Source organism: Mastomys coucha, unplaced genomic scaffold (genome assembly GCF_008632895.1).
Source record: "Mastomys coucha isolate ucsf_1 unplaced genomic scaffold, UCSF_Mcou_1 pScaffold4, whole genome shotgun sequence".
Taxonomy (NCBI): Eukaryota; Metazoa; Chordata; class Mammalia; order Rodentia; family Muridae; genus Mastomys; species Mastomys coucha.
The window spans coordinates 1,517,624-1,536,487 of record NW_022196910.1 but is presented as its reverse complement, the minus strand read 5'-3'; the positions used below and the strand labels follow the sequence as shown (position 1 = coordinate 1,536,487).

The following is an 18,864-nucleotide window of genomic DNA, read 5'->3' as shown; positions in this document are numbered from 1 at the left end:
CCAGACCACCCTCCCGCGGGAACGAAACCACGCCCCTCTGGGTCCCTGCCCTATGCTTGTTTTTCTTTAGCCCTGTGTTTCCGCTCTGGTGATGTCACCTCCCTGGGCCACATCCAGAGGGGTGTGCAGGAGTCCAGAGAACCAAGGACTCAGAACCTGCCGGCAGCTGACCTCCTCTGCTGCTGTCACTGAGATTTTTATTTTTTGGTTTTTCGAGACAGGGTTTCTCTGTGTAGTCCTGGGTGTCCTGGAACTCACTCTGTAGACCAGGCTGGCCCCAAACTCTGAAATTCACCTGCCTCTGCCTCCCAAGTGCTGGGATCAAAGGCGTGCACCACCACTGCCCGGCTTGCACAGAGATTTTTAAATGACTTTTATTAAATCCTTACAAAACAGAATACAAAATCCTGGCGTTGACAGTTGGTGGGAAAGGAGTCCGGAGAGGTCAGTTCACCTGGTATGATGGAGTTAAAAGTGCTTGCATGTCCCCCACTCTACAACAGGCTTTTTAGATTTTTGCATGGTTTGTGGCCAAGCCACCCCAGGATCATGTCTCATTCACAGTTAAGGGGTCTGACCCATCCTCCAGGTCGGGCTTGGAGGGCTTGAGGAAATCACAGCCCTGTTTGGGGGTGAGGGTGTCAATGCTGCTCACTGTCCAGTCAGGTTGCTTCAGGAACCTGCAGGGGGGCTGAGTCCTCAGGTACCCAACAGCTGAGTCATACTGATGGGGGAAGAACTCAAGATGCCTAGGAGCCCCCAACCCCCCAGGGGTTCTTTGGAAATGTGTCCACAGAGGCAGGTGGGGCAGGACTGGAGAAGGAAGGCATGTCACCTCCACTGTGACGATCCTATGAGACTAGGGAGGAAGGTGGAGGATGCTGGGCAGTGGGTGTCCCAGGTCTCCACCCTCCAGACCCCGACATTCAAGTACTCTTCAAGAACAGGGAAGGAAATCAAATTCTTTAAAAAAAAAAAAAAAAAAAAAAAAAAAAAAAAAAGAAGCCTAAACTAAACTCGACAAACAATCCTGACCAAGGATTTCTGAGGCCAGGGGCTGCCCTGTAGACACCTGAGCAGTTGCAGGGCAGGGTGGCCTGGCCCCTGGCAGCCGCCCCCGACCAGCAGGGCCATGGAGAAAATGGGAACTCGTATTGCATAGTAGTTCGGCTAGGAACAGTCTACAGGCCTCAGGCAGTTAGGTATGGACACTGCAAGGCCACCGAATCCCTTCCCAGCCTCCCTTGGATGTCCAGAGGGAGACCAAGGCAGCTTCAACCCTGTCCTGAAAGCAGGCACACCTGAGCCGTTGCCCTTTTCGGGCAGAGGGAAGGTGAGAAACCCCTGGGTATGGCCTCAGCTCTGGGTAACTGAAGAAGCTAGGAACTGAGCTTAAGAACTCCAGTCCCAGGGGCAGGACGTGGCCGTGGTCAGGCTGAGCCCTGAGAAGGGGCACTCAGGTGCCCTGGGTGGGGGGACATGTGGGGACCCCAAGTTTGTTGATGTGAGCATAGTCCAGCACCTCTCCTGCCTTGGTGGACCTAGCTGGGTTCAGGGGCCCCCTCCAGCTCTGCCCCTGGGAAGTGGGGTTGGGAGCAGTAGGCCTGTCCCAGGGCAAGGAGCTAAGCAGCCTGGGAGGGGTTTCTGATTGTCAACCCTCCAAGGGACACTGCAGGTGGGTGATGGGGACTAGGGGTCAATCAAGTGCACTGTCCCCATCCACCTGCCCCCCAGAGGTCTCTATCCAAGACAGGGAGCCCTGTCCCAACCCCAGGGTGCTCTGGTGAGGAGAGGCAAAACACCCCTGTGATCGCTCACCAGGAGGGCCTGTCCCTGACAATACTGAGGGCTGGGTAGAGGTGTGGGGTGCTGACCCTGCGGGATCCCCAGCCCTGGAAGACAGCAGAGTGGCTGGAGTGGAGGTGGGGGCGCAGGTGGCAGGACCTTCACAGTTGACAGGCGAGCATCGTGGGGTACAGGCTGAGTGGCCTGAACCCTCCGCCCTCCTCCCGGGGCACTTGCTTTCAATAGCGGCAAAAGAAAAACAAACAAAACAAAGCCAAGTGGGCAGGGGCAGGACAGGGAGAAAATAAGACAACCCCCAACTGATCCCTACACCCCCAGAGGACCCAGCTGAGCTGGCACCTGGGATGGCAAGGGGTGGGGTGTCCAGGTCCCTAGCCTTCAGGCCCTGCAGGGCAGGGGCATATGTACAAGGGGCTAGTGGGAGTCATGCGCGATCCCCCACGAGGACCACAGGGGTGGCCGACAGGCTAGCCCTCTGGCGCCGCTGGGCCAGCTTGGACTGGGAGGGCGGGGACAGCTGCAGGCAGCGTGAGGTAGCTCGGATGACCACAGGCTGGTCCTGCCCAGCGTCCTCCTCACACTGGGCCAGCTGCCGGTTCATGGCGATGGCCTCTGCTGCAAAGGACGTGAGGTCTTTGGCACAGCTGTTCCTGGGAATGGGATGGGGCACTGTCATGACAATGCACCTTTCTCTGCACCCCAACTCCTGGCCCTTCCAGGTGCCAAGACCCCAAATTGGAGCTGTTGGGTCACCTCCTACATCACAGTGCTCAGGAGCCTGGTCCCCACTTAGGCTCAGGGGCTCAGTGTTACGTACCTAATGGGCAATTGCAGGGCTATAGCTTAGGAGCTCTAGCACCCCAGGAAAATAAACGCCCAAACAAATTCATGTCCCAAGATCCAGGCCTCACCTCTGCAGAACCAAGGGTGTTGGTAGAGTGTTCTCTGGGGCACACTGCAAGAAGAAGCCAGGGGGTCAGATGACACTTGAGGGGGCTGGCCAATGCCAGCCCAAGTGTTCATGATAAACAGACTCCACCCACACAGGTCCTCAGTCTGTATGTCCATATGTCCCCTGCAGACTGTCCCCAGAGGGGTGTGAGCCATGCTGGCTTGAGGCCTCTCAGGGGAGTGAGAAGGCGGAGTTCTCAGTTGGGCAGGGAGGGGGCTCATAAGCCCCACTGGGAACTACTCCCAGCCACAATGCTAGACACTTCTTGTATGCTTGCTCTGAAACCTCATGCCCAGCAGAAGTTGGGATGGAGTGTATGGGTGATCCCTACACTCCTCCTCAGACCCCAAGGCTCACCCCCTGCACCCAGGGGTGCTGCAGGACTTGGGCAGCGCTCAGCCTCTGCTTGGCATCTCGGACCAGCAGCTTGGAGATGAGATCTTTGGCAGCGAAGGAGATGTGGGACCAGTCCTTGTCGGGGAACTCGTACTTCCCCTCCTGGATGCTCTCAAACAGCATGTTCTGGGAGCGGAGGTGGGAAAGAGTCACCCCAAAACAGACCTGGCCCCATTTAGATGCCTAAGGAGGGTGGTGGGAGGTGATATACATAGAGCAGAGTGTGGGGACAATGGAAGCGCCACACAGGTGACAGGACCACGGTTTCATTCTCGGCACCAAACCAACATGGCTGCTCATATTCATAACTCCACTGCCTGGGCACCTAATGCCCACCTCTGGCCTCCATACACTCTCATACGGTGCATGCACATACACACAGGCAGAACACTCATAAAAAGAAAAAGAAATGGGATTGGGGATCCCTTGGTTTAGCACCCCACTTCTCATCCCAGGGAGCCCAGAAACAAGGCCTAGTAAAGGGTTGGGGGGAACTCAGGCAGGGCATACCTGGCAGGCAGGGCAGGCCTCCCCACGGTCCCAGCCACAGTCACTGCCACAGTGGCCCACGAAGGGCGGGTAGCCACTGAGCAGGATGTACAGGATGACGCCCAGGCTCCACAGGTCACAGCGCTTGTCGTAGATGCTGGCCTCCTCACTGAAGGCCTCTACCACCTCGGGGGCCATGTACTCAGCTGACCCACACTGCAGGGCCGGACAGGCACAAGTCAGGAGGGACTCCAGCCAATCAAAGGCTGCTGATGCATCCCCAGACCAGCAGGTGATAATGTTGACTACACCCCCCAGCCCTGCCCAGCCAACCAGCAGCTGTTGCTAAGCAGAAGGCCAAGCTGGCAGAGGAAAGCTGTAGAGTTGGCCTGGCACCTGAGCCCAATGCCTGCCTGCCCCGCCTTTACCACCCTCACCGGGGTGAGCAGCTCTGGCGTGGAGATGGGGGAGCAGTCTCCATTGAGTTTGATGCCACTGCCAAGGTCGAAGTCGCAGATCTTCACTGGCGAGACCTGAGGACAGGACAGACAGTGTGGGAACGGAGCCTGTATACACTCCACCCACTGCTGCCTGGCAGGGGAAGCAGCGGCAGAGCCCGGGCGGGTGCTGGTCAGGCAGCCTCACCTGGTTGGGGTGCTCACACAGAATGTTCTCTGGCTTTAGGTCCCTGTGGGCGATGCCTAGGGAGGTGGAGTGGGGAAGTTAGGGGTAGGTACCTCTAAAGCAACCAGGCTTGGGGAATGCCCCACAGCCCCTGCCACACCTTTGTTATGCAGGAAGTCCAGGGCACTGGCCACGTCTTGTACCACCACACTGGCCTCCAGCTCGTTAAAGTGACGCCTTCTGTGAATGTGGCTCAGGATGGATCCTGTGCAGGCCAAGGAGAGCTAGGTCACCTCCACAGACCAGCCAGCTCCTAGCACTGGCTAGGATGTGCAAGGGATTCCTTGGGCCCAATATTGGGCTGTAACTATCAGGGCGGGAAGGTACACAGCTGCAGTGCCCGTATCAAAGCTGGGACCCGTGGTCTGCAGTCCCACCCCAAGTCCTCCCCGACCAGTACCCACCACCACGCATCTTCTCAAACACCAGGTAGAAACGGTCCTCCTCCTCAAAGAATTCAATCAGCTCTAGAACATTCCTGAGTTGGGAGAAAAGAAACGGAGGCACCCTGAGGCCCTCAGCGCCTGCTGCCCAGCCTGGGAGGTGACACCCTCCCTCATGGAGTCATGAGGCCACAGAAAGCCTGTTTTCCTGGCTCAGCCCAGCCCGTACCCTGCTGAGGGGATGGGCAGGCCACCTTACCTATGTCCCTGGCACTGGTACAGCATCTCCACCTCCCGGAACACCCTGCTGCGGATGTGGCCCAGCTGCTTCTCAATGATCTACAATGCAGGGAGGAACAGGGCACCTGGAAAAGCTGCCCAGATGCCACTTGCAAGGAGTCAACAAGACCCCCACTGGCCATTTGAACCCTGTATAACTCTGCAGCCCTGGGCCTGGAACTTGCTAGAAGTCAGACTGCAGTGTTATGTTAGCATGGTCAGGGTATCCTGTTGCTCAGGATAGCTCAGGTGAAGAGAGAGGAAGTAGCTAGTTCTCCACCCTAACTCAGGAGCCCCTCTACTAGGTAGCTGCTGCTCTTGCCCCAGCAAGGGCAGAGCCAAGCAGTCTCAGCTCTCACATGACCCATGCAACAAGGTGGCACTCTGCCACTTGGATGCTGGCCCAGCCTGTACCACACCAAGACCTACCTTCTCTTTTCCAGACCAGACTGGGCACCTGGCACCAGGACCTAGGTCTGGCTTAGGTCTCAAACTTCAGGAAGCCAGTTCCACTGCACCAGGTAGATAGAAGGCCCAGAAGGCACTGTCCCTGTAGAATCTTTGCTCTCAGAGGAGTCCCAGGACTCCTGGCTCTCCCTTCCCAGGTGAATACCCTGACAGCCCCTAACTCAGCAGGTGCACGGGGACAGGATACTGTCCTGGTTATCTTGTAATAAACACCCGTTCCATCACGGAGTCTTCCATCACTAAGAGCCAGATGTGGAGAGTGGACCAAACACTGTAGATCAAACTAATATACTTCACCCCACCCTTGAAGAGGCTGGGGACAGCTCCATAGAAACCTCTATCCCTCCTGGCAGTAGAATGGCCTTCCCTGGGGTCCCCCTGGGATCTATGTCATTGGGTGGTTTTAATGTCCTCCAGCCATCCCAGCCTCCATCCTCACTCTCCAGTGCTGCCGTCATCACCTCTCACTGCCCCAGGTGTCAATGACCACTGAGGACATCACCAGGACCCCCTCCCCCCAGTTCCCTGCAACCCATCACTCTGGCTCACAGCAGTGGGAAACCCCATGTAGCTAACACAGCTCAGGCTACTGTCCTTCTGACAAGGTTGTCCTGCAGGGTCACTAGGAGGAAAGCAGTCAACTAAGCACCTGCCTAGGGAGCCCAGGGACAGGGACCACCGCTCTAACACCCTAACTTCCAAAAGAACTCTTTTTTTTTTTTTTTGAAAGAGGGTTTCTTTGTGTAGGCCCGGCTGTCCTCGAACTCAGAAATCCACCTGCCTCTGGCTCCCAAGTGCTGGGATCAAAGGCGTGTGTCACCACCGCCCGGCTAAAACGACTCTTCTTCCCTTTGCTTCTTCCTGTTACCCTCAGACACAGAAGCCACTATCCATAGAAGTAGCCCCTCCCAGAGAGGTTACCAAGCTTCCCCAGACATGGGGTGACTGGTTGGTCCTACAGGGTCAAGAGGCTACACCAGAGCCCGCCAAGGCTCTAGGTATATACGGGAGTGGTAAAGGCACACAGGACTCTCTTGGAGATCTGCATCGGGTTTCCCCAATCACACAGCACCTCAGACATCAGTGCTGTGCCAGCTTTCCAACCTCTGCAAGCCTCATTTAAGCCAGTCACCCTGAGGCAGAGGCCCAGCCTTAGGGACAGGTGGGCCAGCATGGCCTCTGACATAAGTTTCCAGTTCTCCATAGCCATGCTAGCGCTTGCTAGCCTCCAGAACATGGAGTGATCAAGGGCCAGCTGTCGTTGTGCCTTTCTGTGACTCTAGGTCTGACCTGGATTCCCAGGGTGGCTTGAGTCACAAGTCTTGGAGCCATTTTTAGACACTGGTTTTCCGAGGCCGTCATCTGGGGACTCAAAGGCCACTGGCCTCTGGGGGCGGACCCCGGCTTACCTTGACAGCATATTCCTGGTTGGTGATGAGATTGACACAGGTTTGCACACGGGCATGGGCACCTTCCCCCAGCACATCCTCCTGCAGCTGGTAGACATCTGGGATGCAAGTGGAGAGGTGAGGGACTGCAGCCCAGAGTCCCTTCCCCAGAGGCACCGGCACCTCTCTGAGGCTCACCTTCAAACCTGCCTGAGAAGCTGTCAGTAGCACGACAGCGCTTCTTTTTCCGGCCTCTCTTCTTGGCATCTGGGATGTCAATGGGCTGGCTGGAAGGCATGTCTGCAGAGAACAGAGACCCAAATGGTATGGAGTCTGGCTTAGCCTACTTCCCCAGAGACCCCCATGTCCTGTCCACCTCCAGGTGCTCACCAGGTCGGGGTTCACACTGTGGACTGAAGTCAGAGTCCCCGTGCTGGGCAGGGTCTAAGGAGAAGGCCAGCTCGAAAGGATTCTGCCCCTGTTGAAGGGGAACACGTTCAGGGTGGTTCTGCCAGAATGCCCCAAATACGCAGCAACCTGTACAAACGATCACCCCATCACAGTGCTGAGACCAAGAGCAGCTGGCCACCCTACAGGCACGCAGACTGCAGCAGGCTGTAACTGCCTCCTCACCCAGCACAGAGACTTCACAGGAGTGTCTCAGGGCCTCAGTGGCAGGGAACTGTGGGAGGGAGGCAGAGTCCCTTGGAATCCATAGAATACCAACTCAGGGGTTTTACTAGGAGACAGTGGGCCATGTGGCTATCACCTGCTCCTGTTACTGGTATGGGGTAGGAGGAGGCCAGGGACACCCCACAGAGAATGACCCAGTCATGCCCACTGCACCAAGGGATCCTGTCTCCTGACTGTGGGGAACGTGACCTTCCTCTCCAGCCTGGGGCTGACTGACAGGAAGTCCAAGCCACATGGCCCGCCTCATCTGCTCATGGGTAGCATGGGAATGCCTGTCCAGCCAGCTGACTGAGGGCTGACCTCAGGGACAGGCGTGGGATCAAAGGTTGGGGCAGTGGCAGGAGAGCCTGGGGCAGGGCTGCCAGCTTGTTTCCCCACAGCCTCCTAGGTTATCTCAAGGCCACACCCTTAGCTTTTGGGCCTCAGTTTCCCTGTGGCACAGGGCAACACCACTTCTCCCAATGTTGCAAGCTCTCCAGTAAATGTAAATGCAGTGCCTGACTTCGGGGAGACTCTGGAGGTCGGGGCAGCAACACTTTCAACTTGCTCTGCGTATCCAAACCTCCTATCTCTGGAGGACTGCCTATCCCAGGGGCCACCAATTTAGTACACGTAGCCACTGGTAAGGGGGTCACACACAAGGCACCCATTGGTAAGGTGTACAGGGCCATGCCCCGCCCACAGCCTGCAATGTCTAAAGATCCTTCTCTGGGTGGCCAGTGTTCAAATTCATACCTATAGTTCAAGTAGGACACCAAAGGACCCAGCTGCCAGATATGTGGAAGACTTTAAGACTGCTCAGGAGAGGTGGAAGCTGAAGGCCAGAGAAACCTGGTTTGAACAGGAGCATGCTGAAACAGAACACTTCCTCGTGGTGGCTGCTGCTGGCACCTCGGTGGTGTAGCGTGCAAGCTGGGAGACTGAGGCAAACTCTAGCTTCAGAGGGAACAACCCATCCAGAGAACAAGGCATGGGCTGCAAGTGGGTGTGGGGAATGTGGGTTAAGTCACACCCCTTTCTGAATATCCACAGTGGGAAGGGATAACAAGAGGGTTATCTGGAAGAAAAGACTCTTCACAAAACCCTAGGAAGACCCCAAGGGGCTGCGGCAGAAGGAGCCAGATACCTGGAGACCAGAGGCAGACAGCCAGAGAGCAACACTGGTAGGCCTTGTAAGCTGTTCTGCCCCCAGCAGAGAATCGCCGCTAGGAGGCTGATACAAAAGGGGGGCACCCTAGCAGGTCATGGTGAAGAGGGCACACAATCCTAGTGCTCTGATAAAACTTGCTGCCTGCAAGGCCCAGGGCATCCACCTACACCACACAAGATGAGGGGTTGGTGAGCCACAAAAAGGGACAGTAAACCAGGTTTGAGACCAAAGACAAGCCAGGGCACCTGCTCCATGACCACAGCCTGGTGACCTTCCTCTGAGTGGAGTGTCATGAGAAACAGGGACAGGAGGCAGCTGTCCCCAGCTCTGGGTACCTTACAAGGGTGACAGAGGCCCAGTAGAACCTCTGATATTATAGTCACTGTCCCCCTACTTGAAGACTGGGACACATGGGAAAGCTAGAGCACAGAGATTGGCTGGCTGGCACACACCACTTAGGGAGATCCCCAGACTACCTTATAGTCTCTCAACTTGCACATTAAAGACAGCAAACAGGGCTGGGCTCTAGTTGAGTTTGTAAAGCACCCTGTCTGGCAGGCATGAGGCCCCAGGCCCCATCACCAGTACCTCTTAAAAAAAAACCCAGGTAACTAAAGCCAGAAGGCCTGGCAGGTGTGTGTGCTTTCTGCCTAGCTGCAGACTGAGGCTACCTGAAGAGCAGTGGCCTGGCTCTAAGGAAGCAGCTGCATAGGGTGGGGTTCCAGGAGGGGTCGAGGTAGCAGTCCCTGGCCACCTGCAGGGCTGCCTACCAGCCAGGCCTCCCCACAGTGGCCACGCAGAGGGCAGCCTGCCGTCCCAAATGCTGTGTGGGCAGTCCAGCCTGGTCCAGCCAGCCTCCCCTGGGTCTGGCTGAGGGCCTTGAGTCAGCAGGCCTGGCAGGAGGCCGCTAGAACCATCCAGAAAGCTAGGGTTTGCTTTGGCGGCCTTGCTGACCCTCTAGGTTCACGCAAAGCCCCAGGAGGGCAAAAAAAAAAAAAAAAAAACACTCTAGGTGACATTCTCAGATCCATCTCTCATTCCTGCTCAGTCCCAAAGCAAGCTGGCCAAGGATAACAGGCATTTGGGGCAGGGGTGGGGCAGTTGGCCAGGGGCACTGGCTGGACAGGCCTGGGAATTCTTCCCTATCTGCATGCTCCTCCCACTGGGGTGCAGGCATATACACATACACACTCCTGCCTTCTCTACAGGGCAACAGGTCCCTGCCCCAGGAAGCCATTACATAATCCAGCCTTCTGGGTGGGGTGGGGAGGCTGACATCACTGCGTCCCTTAGGCCAGGCCAAGTAGGGAGGGGGCTCTGCCTAGCACCTGCCTACCTTAACCACCCCCAGATTCACTCATCTAATCTTAAGACTCAACCAGCCACCATTAATAAAACTACAAAAACTTCCTGTTCTGATAGGAAATAACACTTTGGGCCTGGGGTGTCTTGAGAGAAGATCTCCACAGGCCACCACCAAGTGTAGAGGTTGCAGTGGGACAAAGCACACCCATGTGCCAAAGGGTTCCCCCACAAAGCTTCACTCCCTCACATGGCCAGCTTGAGACTACAGTGGACAGCCACAGGGTTTCCCTGGGACTATACACAGAAGTAGGGGAGGGAGATCAGGCTGAGAGACTGCAAGGAACATCTAGCCACTGATCACAAGCCAACCTAGGGGAGGTCACAATAGAGAGAGCTATGACCTGCTAACATGCTCCTATCCAGAACAAGGCCAACTTGGGGGGGGGGGACACAGAAAGTTCAGGACCACATACAGAAAGTGGGGGGGGGCAAGACTGAGACCTAGCTAATGGCAAGGGACACAGAGCCACCAATCAGAGGTGGGAGTACGTCCTGGAAGAGAGAGTTACTAGGCAGCTGGGGACAGGTTGTAGCCTGCAACAACCACACACTGCAGGGGACAGATGTAAAGTTCACCAGAGACCACATACAGAAAAGTAGGAGAGACCGGGCTGAGAAACTGCAAGGAACACACCCACAGATCACAGGGGAGCCTGAGGCAGTTCATGAAGTTAGTAGGCAGCTAGAAGCAAGACTGCAGCTTACGGACTCTCCCAACCAGCACAAGGCAGGCCTGGAAGTTGCAAGGAACAGAAACTCGATTTGCCTAGGATCACACACAGAAACAGACCATAAGACGGGACTGTGATCAGGCTAACTGCAAGGGACACAGAGCCACCAATCACAAGCCTGGGGGTGGGGGTGGGGGTCCTAGAACAGAGAGCTACTAGGAGGATGGGGACAGGGCTGCGGCCTGCTGACCCCCACCACCTCCAGCACAGAAGTCCAATGCAAGCACCCCTCCCAGGCCCTGTACCGGCCTCCCGGGTAAGCTCTGCTCATCCGTCGCACCCGCCACTGCAATGGGACCCCCGGACAGGACCCCTCACCTTGAACGAACGGTGGAAGCCCTGAAGTTCGGCTGTTCTCTTCTGCACCATCTTCAGTCCGGGCCCCGCCAGCGGGGGAGGGGACGCGGGGCCCGGGGGGCGGCTTGGGAGGCGACCCTGCGGGCGGAGGAGACAAAGGACGGAGGCTGAGAGGGGCGCTCGGCCGGGCGGAGGTGGCCGGGGCTCGACGGAGCTCCCGCGCCTGGCTCGGGCTTCCTTCCTCCTTCGGAGAATGTCGCCCTTGGCGCCGCGCTCACCGGGGTCGGACACCGGCCGGGATCGCAGCGCCGTCACCTCACCTCGCACAGCCCGGACCCCGCTCCGAGGACTGCGCTGGGAACAGCGCCGCCACGGCCACCACCACCGCCGCCGCCGCCGCCGCCGCCGCCGCCGCCGCCGCCGCCGCCGCCGCCACTACCACCGCCACCGCCACCGCGGACCCCTCCACTGGGCCGCTGCCGCCGAGAGGAGCCGCGCGCGCGGCCGCCGCGGCCACCTTTATAGGCGCGGTCCCGGAGTTGCCCCGCCCCTCCGCGCCAGTCTCCGCCCTACTCAGGAACAGAGGAGGCGGGGCTTCCAGGGGCGTCGAGGGCCGCTGCAAAAAGAGCACGGCGGGGAATGCAGAATGCGGCTGCGCGCTCCCGCTTAAGGGGCGGAGCTTAACGGGGAGCGGAGTTGAGCTGCTCCGGGAGCGGGTTGGCGACTCCCAACGCGGCTGCGTACTTCGAGCTGGCAGGGGGAAGGGAAGACGCCGAGGGAAATGGCGCGCGAAGCGTCAAGTGCGGCTGCGCGCTCCCACGGTGGGGCGGAGCGTGGAAAGATACTCGAATGCAGCAGCGTGACCTGGCCAGGGGTGGGGGTTGGGATGGGAGCTGGGGGAGGGGGGTGAGAAGGAATGGGAGGAGACTGTGGGGAGGCTTATAGACAGCGTCCTGAGTCGCCAGCGCCTGCTCCTGCGCAGAAGGGCACTGAAGGCTTCCGTTTGGGCTGTGAGGCCGTCAGCTCCTCTTGTCTCACAGTTGGCCCGCTGACTTGCGCGCTGCAGGTTCTGGTCCCTGTCTTTGAGCCGGGCGCCGCGGTCAGCTGCCGAAGGAGGGCAGGTCAGCCCTAATTTTACCTAGTAACCAGAATACTGATGCCCTTGGCCCATGCTCCAGCTCTGCAATCCGTGATGAATCCTTCTTGAATCTCTTGGGTCCTTGCAGCAATCGGTGGTGATAGCTGGGACAAGAAGGGGCTAGGATTCAGGTTCGGATACAATCAGACTGCGTTGTGCCTGCAGCCTCGGTTGCTTCCGTTCACAAAGAGGTTTTCCCTCTCCAGGGTAGTTTGTCTACAAGATTTTACCACCACCCTCTAATGAGGTTGGAGCCTCATGAACCTCAAGCAGTTATTTGACTGTTTGTATGCACTCACACACGTCCTCGCCGGTGTGAGTGTGCCATACGCATATAGGTGCCTGGAAAGTCAGAAGAGAGGTGGAGTTACAGGATGCCTGGTGTGGGTGCTGGCCTGAACCCTGGGTTCTCTGTAAGAGTAACAGGTTGGCTTAACTTCTGAGTCATCTCTCTGGCTCCCAAGCTTCATTGTCGTTGTTAGTGATTGCATTGGCAGAAATGTTTGTCTCTATTTCAGATTGTCATGCCTGTACAAGGTTTATTACCTGGACAGATTTGGGCAGAGGATAGAACTTGAGCTAAAGGCCGACAGGGGAATCATTTCTTGGTAGACACAAACAAGGATCTCTACTCGGCTGTTAAAGGAGTTTGCCACCAAATATAACCTGAGCCCATTCCACCTGTGGCTAGCTGTAGCATGTGTCTGTCTGTCTGTGTGTGTGTGTGTGTGTGTGTGTGTGTGTGTGTGTGTCCACGGGGCAAGCCTGTCTCTGTAGCTTGGGGCTACCTAGCCAGACCCTATCTCAAGCTAACAATTCAAATAAAATGACATGATACCCACATTCAGTCGTGGCCCACCTGGGTCAGCGGTTCACACTGATGGCAGCAAATAGCCCTAAGCTATTTTGTTTCCTGCAACTTAGTTCAGATGCAGGGAAAAGTCATAAAGATTAAAGTGGCAGTTCTGTGCCCTAATCCAGACCAGTGCCTTCGCTGCTCCAGCCTGGTCCTGAGACTCTCTCCAGGAGCCCTGTTATAAATAGGGAAACTGAGGAAGCTCGGGGGATAAGGAGCTACATCTTGACACTGGAGTCCTTACCAGTCATGAGGCTGAACCTTCAGAATTGGGGTGTGTGGCCCCTGCACTGAACGAATTCTGTGAGTGTGATAGCCAAGTATGTCTTCCAACTTGCAGATAGCCACCTGGAGTCTACAGGGTTACTCAGAGGGAGCTGCCTCTCACCATGCTTTTATCTAGAAAGGACAGCCAGTAGGAACAGGAAGGGGATGTCCACCCTGAAGGCACCAGGCAGGGCCTGGGAGCTGTTCACTCAACCCTGCCCTGCCATGCCCAGGCAAGCTGCCAACCTGTCAAGTCTCTACCCTCAGCTGCCTGTTTACAAGTCAGGCTCCCAAGTGGTGTGGGACTCTCAGAGGCCTCCCAGCATGGGGGTTGGGAGCTGGGGTGACAGGAAGGCCTGATTTCCCCTACTGGCTCAGCGTCTGCCCCAGGAGGATGTCACTGGCCCTTCGAAAGGAATGCCTGCAGGAAGCCTGTGTGTGATACCCTATTTCCTCTGTCTTTCCAGACTAGGCTTAGCTGGCCAGGTGATGGGTTAGTCTAGCCCGAGTAAAGGATAGACATGGCCAGGACAGGCAGGAAAGATGGTCCTAAGCTTACCCCCAGCCCCAGGTTCCCAGGGGACATGGCCAACCTTGGAAAGGGCTTAGGACTGTCCAAGGTGTTAGGCCCAACTTGGACCACCAGAGCTGTAGGTTCAAGTAGACTCTTCCGGGAGATCTAACAGAGGGAAGAAAAACAGGAAGTAAGGTGGGGCCCAGGCAGACAGCCTCAGCTTCCTGTATCACTTGGCCCAATTCCTAACAGGCTGGCTCCTCGGATCTCTTTCCTTCCTTTCTCCCCTCCATGTGCACCCGATTTTCCTTCCCTTGGTTTCAGCAGACATGCTGTCCACATCCATAAATGTGAGCTAGAGTGGTGCCTTTGGCGGCTTTGTGGAGCAGGTGCTAGGACTGCCACAAAGTCCCCACATGCCCTTGGGGGAGGGGGAAAGCTATTGTACCAGGCTCAGGGGACCCCATACAGAGTCATAAACACCACAACCTAGCACTTGGGCATCAGAATAGCCACCTAGGGCTGAGGTAGTAGGATTTGGTAAATGTATTCTGAGCCTCCAGGCAGAGCACTCGCCCAGCACGCTACCCCTAAGGAGTTGTGCCCCAGTGGGGTGACAGGCAGGCAAGCAAGCAAAACTTGCCACTTCACTGTCCCAGTCACTTAGGCAGAGTAAAGACACATCCTGCGCCTGTCAGTGTCCTATGCTGGGGGTTGGGAGAAGCCTAGGATCAGTGGGTGTGGCCAGGGAGTGATTGCTGCCAGGTCTGACCAGGTTGTGAACATCTTGGCAGCCTTAGGGCCCTGTCCTCCTGACCAGATCACACCACACAAGGCCCACCTCCTCTGGAGTCCGTCTCTAGGCTCACTGTCCCTAAGGGAGTGACAGGGGCTGTACAGCGGCTGGGAAGGAGTGCCTCAGCAGTTGGTTCAAAGCCAGCACCTTGTCCTAGTGACTGATGAACCAGTCACTGGCCAGTCCCAAGTTGTCCTCTCTGCCTCCTCTGACCGAGTCCTGAAGACAACGGTGGCTTCAGGAGGCCTAGACCCTGGACACCTTGCTGGCAGGGACCTTGGGTGTCACATATTAGTACCCGGTGTTTGCATGGGGACTGTAATTTTTGCTGTGCTGTGCGGTACTGAGATGAGTGTGCCAAGAATGTCACCTCCTGCGGCATAAGCAAAGAAACTTGAGCTGGGGACACCCGTACTGGATTATTGGGAGCCCAGTGTCACTGTGGAGTCCTCCTCAGAGAGAGACAGAGGCTCACAGCAGAGTCAGGGAGACTCTGTGCTGCTCTTCAGAAGAGCGGGGAAACAAGGTGTAGTGGCTATTCCTGGTTGTCAGCTTGACTATATCTAAAATGAACTACAATCCAGAATTAGAGGGCTCACCTGGTCCTAATCTGGAGGCTGAGAGATACAAGTTTCCGACCCGAATCTTGGCATGGAGATCTTGAGGTATAGTGGCTATGAATCCCAGAGGATTAAGATAGAAAGATCTATGAGTTCAAGCAGGGTCACTTGCTTTGGTAACACCTTTAACCTGGGCCACACCTTTTGCTGGAGACCTATATAAGGAAGAAGGAAAGCTCGCTCTTTTTCATCTGCTTGCCTTGTGGGACTGAGCAACTGCTGGATCCTCGGACTTCCATTCACAGCTGCTGCCGACCATTGTTGGGAGTTGGACTATAGACTGTAAGTCTGCAATAAATTCCTTTACTACATAGAGACTACCATAACTTCTGTGACTCTAAAGAACCCTGACTAATACACAAGGCCACTGGTCTCTCCACACAGGGACAAGTGCCAGAATCGCAGAGAGAGACCAGCCCAGCCATGCTGGCCTTATTTTTTAACCCTTGTCAGACTTGTGACCTAGAGTCACATGTAAGATGACCAATTTTGACTCCTAAACTGGCAGTCATTTGTTGCAGCCAGCCTGGCCACATTGAGCCCAGACCATAGAGGAAGAAAGAGACTGAGACAGCTAGCAGGGGGTGGGTCCAGGCTTGATGTCCATGCCCCCTGACTGTAACAGGCCAGGGAAGGTACAATTGACATCCGCGCCTGCCATGCTGATCTACAACCCAGTCTGCAGTCCTTGACACCAAGAAGCCAGCGGTTGCCAGGCAACACATTTGCTCCGGCCATTCCAGACCTCTTCTTCTGTGCTGAATATGGAGCCCAGCCGCTGGGCCAATAGGGTTCTAGGGGCTTAGTGAGGGCCCAGAGCCAACTCTAGCCAGTAAGTTGTTGTTATTGACTATCTTTAACCACTCGTTTTTGCTTGTTTGTTTGTTTGTTTGTTTTTCGAGACAGGGTTTCTCTGTGTAGCCCTGGCTATCCTAGAACTCACTCTATAGAGCAGGCTGGACTCGAATTCAGAAATATGCTTGCCTCTGCCTCCCAAGTGCTGGGATTAAAGGCATGTGCCACCACTGCCCATCCCTTAGCCACTCTTAAAGAAGGTGGCTGACTGATACTAAGCTGAGGCCAGTAGGCCTGCCAAAGGACCAGGGTATGATCTGGGGACTGGGGGTCAACATGGCAGGCTAAACCACACACTATTCTCCACATGACTGGGTTGGCTCCTGGCCTAATCCTGGGTCTCCCCAGCCTACATTTCTTTTTCTTTCTTTCTTTCTTTTTTTTTGTTTTTTTGTTTTTTGTGTGTTTTTTTGTTTTTGTTTTTGTTTTTTTGAGACAGGGTTTCTCTGTGTAGCCCTGGCTGTCCTTGGAACTCACTCTGTAGACCAGGCTGGCCTCAAACTCAGAAATCCGCTGCCTCTGCCTCCCAAGTGCTGGGATTAAAGGCGTGTGCCACCACTACTCGACCCTACATTTCTTTTTTACTTTTGGACTTTTTAGATGGGATTCTTGCATCAATGTCCTGATCCTCCTGCCTCCACCTCCTAAGTGCTGGGGTTGGCTACACCAGAACACCTGGTTTATGTGGGTGTAGAAGATAGAACGAAGGGACTTACTCATGCTAGGGCTGAACCTCAACTTCATTTCCCCAAAGTAAGTTTTGTATTTTTATTGTTTTGGCTTTTTAAAGACAAGCTGTGTGTGTGTGTGTGTGTGTGTGTGTGTGTGTGTGTGTGTGGTGTGTTTTTTGCCCTGGCTGTCCTGGAACTTGCCCTCTAGACCACACTGGACTTAAACTTACAAAGATCTACCTGCCTCTGCCTCCTGTGTGGTGAGATTAAAGGGGTATTCCACCACACCCATCTACTAGTTGATTTTAATTTTTTTTATTTTTATTTGTAAGCATGTGTGTCTGACTGTATGCCACATGTGTGCAGGTACCCACAAAGGGTGGAAGTTAGAAAAGGCTGTTAGGTCCCCTGGAGCTGGAGTGAGAGGAGAGTGTGAACTGGTCAGTGTGGGTGCTGGGAACCAAATCCAGGACCTCTGCAGGAGTAGCTAGTGTTCTTAACCACAGATCACCACAAAAACAAAAACAAACACAAACAAAAAAATGGCTCAGTGGTTAAGAGTACTGACTGCTCTTCCAGAGGTCCTGTGTTTAATTCCCAGCCACTATCATAGTAGCCCACAACCATCTGTAATGGGATCTGATGCCCTCTTCTGGTATGTCTGAAGATAGTGACAGTGTACTCACACACATAAAATAAATAAATAAATCTTAAAATAAAAATCTTTAAAAAATTGTTTTAAGCCTTTCGTCCCAGTACTCAGGAGGCAAGGGCAGGTGGGTCTCTTGAGTTTGAGGCCAGCCTGGTCTATGGAGTAAGATCCTGTCTCAAAAAAAAAATTACTAAAAACAACAACAAAAAGAACAAAATCAAAAAAATATATGTATGAGGGTTTTGCCTGCACATGAGTTTATGCACCACGTGAGAGTCTGGTACCCTTGGAGGCCTTTGGTTAGTGTTGGTGCAGTTGTGAGCCGCCATGAACCCAGGGCTCCGAGAGAGCAGCTAGTGAGTCTAACCACTGAGCACTCTCTAGAGCTCCAGACTTCATTCCTGGAGTCTGGTATTTTGTATGCTAAATTAAAACTTTAACTGAAGGGTTAGAGAAATGGTTAGGCTCATGATTAAAAGCAATGGCTGTTCTTGCAGAGGACCTGGGTTTAACTCCCAGTGTAACAGGCCTCAGATCTTAGCACAACTGACTACATGATGGAAGTACTACTCAGGCCAAAACTAAAGCACAGGCCAGCCCATCAAGTTCTATAGTTAGGGCAAAGTCTCTAAAGTTCTAACCTGTTTTTCAGCTTTTGTAGTTCCATGTCTGGCTAACTGTTCTTGCTAACTGAGGTATATCACCTCAGGATGTGGTTTTGTGCTTAAAAACTCACCTTAAGAAAGGCTCCAGGGTATACTGGAATCTACACACAGAGACTGTCGTGCAGTCACTGGCCCATAAAGGCTCTGTCTGTGAGAGCCCTTGTCTGAGTAGTCTTGTCTGGTGGCTCCTCCTTAACACCCGAAGCACACGGCAGCTCCCAGCCTCCCAGCTCCAGTGGATTGGATGGCCTCTCTTGCCTTTGGTGCACATCAGGTACCCATGCAGGCATACAACTCATATATAATATTTTAAAAATGCTAATGAAAAGAAAATGTGCGGGCTGGCAAGATGGCTCAGTGGGTAAGAGCACTGACTTCTCTTCCAAAGGTCCTGAGTTCGAATCCCAGCAACCACATGGTGGCTCACAACCACTTGTAATGAGATCTGATGCCCTCTTCTGGTGCATCTGAAGACAGCTATAGTGTATTACACTGGAGCGAGTGGGGCCAGAGCTAGCCAGGCCAGAGAAAGTGGGGCTGAAGCAAGTGGGGCTGGAGTGAGTTCAATACCCAGCAACCACATGATGGCTCACTGTACAGCTACAGTGTACTCATACAAATAAAATAAATAAATAAATCTTTAAAAAAAAAGAAAAAGAAAAGAAAAGAAAATGTGCTGGGCAGTGGTGGCGCACGCCTTTAATCCTAGCACTTGGGAGGCAGAGGCAGGTAGATTTCTGAGTTTGAGG

The 18,864-nt window shown here is 54.7% G+C and overlaps 2 protein-coding genes and 1 long non-coding RNA gene across 3 annotated transcripts in view; 2 read left to right on the top strand and 1 right to left on the bottom strand.

The window, feature by feature from the left end:
- Window positions 1-356: 356 nt before the first annotated feature.
- On the bottom strand, window positions 357-11,560 carry Mknk2 (MAPK interacting serine/threonine kinase 2). Its single transcript, XM_031349662.1, has 14 exons — window positions 11,402-11,560; window positions 11,103-11,219; window positions 7,236-7,323; window positions 7,044-7,145; window positions 6,867-6,964; window positions 4,970-5,049; window positions 4,732-4,805; window positions 4,428-4,532; window positions 4,289-4,344; window positions 4,081-4,176; window positions 3,665-3,859; window positions 3,116-3,280; window positions 2,718-2,761; window positions 357-2,456 (listed from the first exon to the last, which is right to left on the bottom strand). The coding sequence occupies exons 2-14, from the start codon at window positions 11,151-11,153 to the stop codon at window positions 2,231-2,233; spliced, it is 1,380 nt and encodes a 459-aa protein (XP_031205522.1). The 5' UTR covers window positions 11,154-11,219; window positions 11,402-11,560; the 3' UTR covers window positions 357-2,230.
- LOC116076486 (uncharacterized proline-rich protein-like) lies at window positions 11,277-11,979 on the top strand (the record flags this gene model as incomplete). The annotated part of the gene is made up of 1 exon (XM_031350326.1): window positions 11,277-11,979. A coding segment is annotated over one exon (330 nt), but the record flags the coding sequence as incomplete, so codon positions are not given.
- Window positions 11,980-17,712: 5,733 nt separating this feature from the next.
- LOC116076071 overlaps window positions 17,713-18,864 on the top strand; it is a 3,936-nt gene continuing 2,784 nt past the window's right edge. Inside the window, exon 1 of the long non-coding RNA XR_004112801.1 lies at window positions 17,713-18,389. This is a non-coding gene — a long non-coding RNA (uncharacterized LOC116076071). The remainder of the gene's footprint in view (window positions 18,390-18,864) is intronic.

Excerpts from the sequence above, each read along its gene's own strand:
- Mknk2 (XM_031349662.1), bottom strand. The coding sequence starts at position 11,153 with ATGGTGCAGAAGAGAACAGCCGAACTTCAGGGCTTCCACCGTTCGTTC. Across the intron at positions 4,345-4,427 it reads GGACTTCCTGCATAACAAAG|GCATCGCCCACAGGGACCTA; the intron begins GTGTGGCAGGGG and ends CCACCTCCCTAG. Across the intron at positions 3,860-4,080 it reads CGCCAGAGCTGCTCACCCCG|TGTGGGTCAGCTGAGTACAT; the intron begins GTGAGGGTGGTA and ends CCGGCCCTGCAG.